General features: G+C 44.3%; 1 protein-coding gene across 1 annotated transcript in view; it reads left to right on the plus strand.

Annotated features, from left to right (window-relative positions):
- The first annotated feature begins 238 nt into the window (after positions 1–238).
- Positions 239–5,446, plus strand: part of LOC110170680 (arf-GAP with GTPase, ANK repeat and PH domain-containing protein 1-like) — a 96,212-nt gene continuing 91,004 nt past the window's right edge. The window contains exon 1 of the mRNA XM_055163892.1: positions 239–1,626. Within this exon, the coding sequence (XP_055019867.1) occupies positions 1,464–1,626 (163 nt within the window). The 5' untranslated portion in view covers positions 239–1,463. The remainder of the gene's footprint in view (positions 1,627–5,446) is intronic.

The following is a 5,446-nucleotide window of genomic DNA, read 5'->3' on the forward strand; positions in this document are numbered from 1 at the left end:
TTTAGATTGTTTGTTTTTATATTGTTTTTATGTTTATTTGTCTAAATCCAGGGTTTAGTTGTAGTTTAATGTGTGTTTAGTTATATTTGAGTGTTATTAAGTGTGTGTTTATATTTGTGTGATTAGTTATATTGTATTTGTGTATTTTGTTATATTTATTTGTTTATTTGTTTAAATCCAGGGTTTAGTTGTAGTTTTATTTTGAAGCGCGGGGCGGAAGTCACCTGGCGGCCCCTGGGAGCCCACTCTGGTCCTGCAGCTGTGCGCGCGAGGAGGATGGCCGGACTGGACCTGGTACCTGGGACTCACCTGTGCACGTGACCCCCGGGGGACTGACCCGAGTGTGACCCGAGTGTGACCCGAGCAGCGGCGGCGGCGGCCCGAGGAGCTTCTGATCCCGGCAGGACTCAGGCGCTGCTCCTGGTTCCGACGGACGGACTCAACAGCCTTAAGTCCCGGCTCCCTCCGCTCGGATCTCCCTCCCGCGGGGTTCGGTTCTGCCTCCCGCGGGGTTCGGACGCGTCATTTGGACTTTTGTTCCGGGATTTAATTTGGAAAACGCTAAAAAACCTCCTCCTCCTCCTCCTCCTTCTTCTTCTTCTTCTTCTTCTTCTTCTTCTGTCACGTCTTTCTCCCTGTGGCTCCCGATAGCATTAGCATTAGCATTAGCATTAGCCGGCTAGTGCAGTTACCAGGCAACAGGCCGTCCCGTTAGCCGTTAGCCGCTAGCCGTTAGCCTGGCGCACATCCGGCACCGCAGCGACTCAGCGCTCGGAGCTACGCCGGGGAGGAGCTGCCTTCGCCGGTCAGCAGCAGGAGCAACAGCCGGTACTTTCCCCGGTGCCAACACTACAACGAAACACGACCAGAACCGAGTGTTTTTCACCCGTGTTCTCCCCGCAGCGAAGCCCCGGGCCCCGCTGCGTCTCACGGCGGGTTTATTTAAAGACTTTAACTCTAAAAAAAGACAAAGTTTCGCCTTTTCCATCTCCGGAGCTTTAGCTTTAGCCGCTAGCCGAGCCACGGGCTGTTGACGTCCCGTCCCCGCCGCGGACTCAAGTGTGTTTTTGTGGGTTTTTTTGTGTTTTTGTGTGGTTTTTTTTGGTTTTTATGGATGTAAGTCGGATCTGAAGTGTGAACAGGGAGCTTCGGGACATGGGGTAGCGGTGTAAAGTTACCCCCACATCTGTAAGCACCGCGGGATCCGAGAGAAGCGCGCCCGGGGAGGAGGCTGCCTGTGTGGGCTTGAGCGCGGAGCAGCCCCGGTCCCCTGGAGGATGTAGCGGGGGGGACGCGTCTGTTTCTCTGGATGATCTGAACAGTTTCTCCCGCAGTGTTTGGCTCCGGTGTGGAGGTCACAGGTCACCGGACGCGCACAGATTCGGGACCCGGGGACACGAGGACTCGGGGTTCGGTTTTGGGACTCGGTTTCGGGACTCGGGTTTTGGGACCGGGCCGCAGACATGAACTACCAGCAGCACCTGGCCACCTCCGCGGCCATCCGAGGAGAGATCCAGCGCTTCGAGTCCGTGCATCCCAACATCTACTCCATCTACGAGCTGCTGGAGCGGGTGGACGAGCCGGTGCTGCAGAACCAGATCCGAGAGCACGTCATCGCCATCGAAGGTACGGACAGAACACGGGGGAAACACGGGCAAAATACAATTTAAAACACAGACAGAACACGGGAAAACATGAGTGAAATACAGTCTAAAACACGGGCAAAATACAGTCTAAAATACAGTAAAAAGCACTGGGAAAATACAAGAAAAACATGGGCAAAATTCAGTCTAAAACACAGGATAAACATGGGTAAAATATAGGTAAAACACCTGCTTAACATGACGAAAATACAAGCATAATACAGTCTAAAACAAGGGGAAAACATGCGTAAAATACAGCCTAAAACAGTGGATAAACATGAGCAAAACACAAGCAAAGTACAGTCTAAAACGTGGGCAAAATACAGGTAAAATACAGTCTAAGATATGGGCAAAATACGGGTAAAACATGAGCAAAACACGGGTAGATTACAATTTAAAACACGGGCAAAATATGGGTAAAACAGATTCTAAACATGACCAAAATACAAGCAAAATACAGTCTGAAATGTGGGCAAAACATGGGTCAAACACAGCCTCAACATGCCCAAAATATAAACAAAATTCAGTCTAAAACAGGGTAAAATCTTGGCCAAAATACAGTCTAAAACACAGGCAAAATATCGGCAAAATATGGGCAAAACAGAGGCTAAACATGACCAAAATATAAGTAAAATTCAGCCTAAAACACGGGCAAAACATGGGTATAATATGAGTAGAACAGAGTGTAAAATATGGACAAATCATGGTAAAACATATGGACACGACCCGTCCAGATGCGGGCAGATGTCTGAGGGTTCTGCAGATGTTTGAGGGTTCTGCAGATGTCTGAGGGTTCTGCAGGTGTTTGAGGGTTCTGCAGATGTTTGAGGGTTCTGCAGATGTCTGAGGGTTCTGCAGATGTCTGAGCGTTGTGCAGATGTTTGTCGTGAGCTCAGAGTTGGAGCAGGTGTTGGAGGAGCAGGTCCGGCTGCTGTGGGTTTTGCAGGTTGTGATTCATAACAGAGGATTTTTGTGGCTGATGTTGATATTTTTGTCCTGATTTAGAAGATTTATTTTCCCAACTTCTGTCCTTTCAGTTCACCACAAACTCACCCACAGATTTAACACAAACCTGTGAAAGCTCTGGTCATGTTCTCTGTGGTTCTCTGTGGTTTTGTACCGTTTCTAATTCATATTTTGAGCACAGTTTTGGTGGATTTCGTGCGTCTTGTCTTTGAACTGTTTGGTGAGACGCTGGTTCAAGTGTTGTTCTTTTTCCTCTCGTTAATCTCACCAACTCCTGTCACATCGTTTCATTCTGTTCTGATTTTTTTTTGTCTGGAATAAGTACAGGACATGATGCTTGTTGTGAGATTTTGAGTCAGATGTTTCGTGTTTGGTTCATGATAAAAGGATAAAAGGACGGCGTGTATTAATAGTACAGTGTTGTTGTGTCCTTGAGCAAAGCACTTGATGACGTCTGCCTTTTCAGATGTGTCAGAGCGCTCAGCAGCAGCAGCGGCAGAACAACGCGCCGTCTCCTCCTCTGCAGCTCTCCCAGAAAAGTCAGATAAAAATAAATAAATGTGAAATTGGGTCAAAGCGCCGTCTCATTCTCCCACAATCCTCTGCAGCGACTGATTCACCGTTTGACAGAGGAAACGTTTAAACACTCGGGGACTCGCGGACGCTTCATTCACACAAAGTACGAGAATAAAAACACCACAGCCACAAGGACGGACAACGCACGAGCTCGTTACAAACAAGAGTCTCGTTTAAAGCCGAACGCTCAGATTCTCCACCATCGAGCGTTTAACCCTCGTGTGTAAAAATAGGAGGTTTTTTTTAGAATAATTCTGTGACTAATGAGCTGTTAAGTGTCCCATAATCCTCCTCACGCCTATTTCAAGATCATTAAATTATTTACTCTACACGTGTCACTCAACAAAAATATCCAGCTCTTGTTGAGTTGGTTTGTCAAGTGTTTATTTAATTTCTTACTGCAGTCGTCCAGGAAAACCTCTGGGAGATTTCTCTTTTGTTGTAACCGAATCTGCGGCGTTTTTTATTGATTTTCTAGATCAATATTTGTGTGAGGTTTGTGTCTAGGGCCGGGAGCATTCAGATGTTGCTGATACGATTCAGATCTCGATACAGTGAGCTTACGATTCGATACGATTCAATCAAAAATAAAGTGTAAATCACGTCTGTCCTTCTCCTTCTCAATCTCCTCCTTAAAACAAGTCAGTTGTTCATGTTGTGGCTCCGGTACGAGAGGAACTTTAAAATCTCCAGGTGTAAACACAGAGACGCTCGCTGCGGTTGACGTCGTCGTGTCTCCAGTGTCACATGTGGGACACTTTTATGACATGTTTAATGTTCACACTGGAGTCACATACAAGTCACATTTAACTGGAAATGTGAACGACCTCGAAAAAACATCGTATTTCACAAAAAAAATCCAAATTGAGCGTTAAACCTGCAGACTGAACGGAGACTAAAAGTCTTTGTTAAACTGATTCTTGTCCAAAGTTCATCTGAAACACAAACATTTAAATCGTCTAAACAATGAAAATGTCAAATGTGACGCTTAAACGAGTTTCCTTCCTCTGAACAAGCAACAAAACTGGAGTTCTGTATCAAAATAATTTAGTCAAATATATATAAAAAATCCTCTTGTTGATATATCGATACAGCAGCTCCTGATATCGATACTGAATCATCAGATTAAACGATACAATATGTCGATATTTCAGTATTTTTGCACATCTCTATTTGTGTGAACCATAGAACAATATCATCATCATCTCATTTTATGACCAAATATTGATGATTTTCTGCCAAATAAAGTGTTAGTGATGATGTCATGATGTGTATCTGATGTTTTTTTTGAGAATCGTGGATGAGTAAAAGATGAAGCACATTCCTGAAGTGGATCTAAACTCAGAATACCACTCCCATGTCTAATGTGTTTAATCCTGCTTTATTACACAGCCAAATGTCACTCTATTACAAACTCACATGATGCATGAAATGTGAAGAAAAATCCCACGACACTTCAACCACCAAACACAAGCTCAAGTTCAGATGAAACGAAAGGAAACGAAAGGAAACGAAAGGAAAGGAAACAAAATGCTCCAATTATTAGTTTATTTGTCTGATCATTTTTGTAGCGTCTGAGTCAGTTTGTCATGTTTAACTCACAAACCTGCACATTTGACACACGTTCTTCTCTCAAACACTCTGTTCCACCTTGTGATGTCACCATGTGGTGATACAGGAAGTGCTCCACTGTGTTTTTAAACTCCACACACCTTCACTAGTTTTGATGTTTTTTATTCTGGAAAATGATCTGATGATTCACGTTTTAATCATGTTTTTCTCAGTATTTAGATTCATTTCATTATTTTTCGTGTCATTATTACGTCAGAGTGAAACGTCCATGAGGAAGTGCTCTCCTCCAGTCTGTGGGCAGAGATCCTGTTTAAAATGGATTTAAAACATCTGAAAGTTCTACAGGAGGAACGATCAGACGAGTGTTTCTAAAGCTGCTGTTGTGTTTGTTGTTTGTTTGTTTGTTTTGTTTATCGTGGGTTCAGTTGGTTTGGAACAGTGGACACATTTCTGACATTTGTAGGTGACACATGAAGGTCAGATCTTCAAACGTGTCTGTGTGATCTTCAGCTGCGCTCAGGGTTTTTCATGATTCTGTGGGTTTCAGACACTTTCATGGATTCTTCTGTTTTACTCTTTTTGTGTCGGAGCCGTAAAGTCGCTGCAGTTTTCTCGTTTTTTTTGTTTTGTCGCAGTGTTTGTTTGGATTTGTGGTTCTGCTTCATCAGTTTTGGGGACACGTTTCTAAA

This window comes from Boleophthalmus pectinirostris, unplaced genomic scaffold, assembly GCF_026225935.1.
Source record: "Boleophthalmus pectinirostris isolate CB_2022bp ecotype Guang Dong unplaced genomic scaffold, ASM2622593v1 HiC_scaffold_11, whole genome shotgun sequence".
Taxonomy (NCBI): domain Eukaryota; kingdom Metazoa; phylum Chordata; class Actinopteri; order Gobiiformes; family Gobiidae; genus Boleophthalmus; species Boleophthalmus pectinirostris.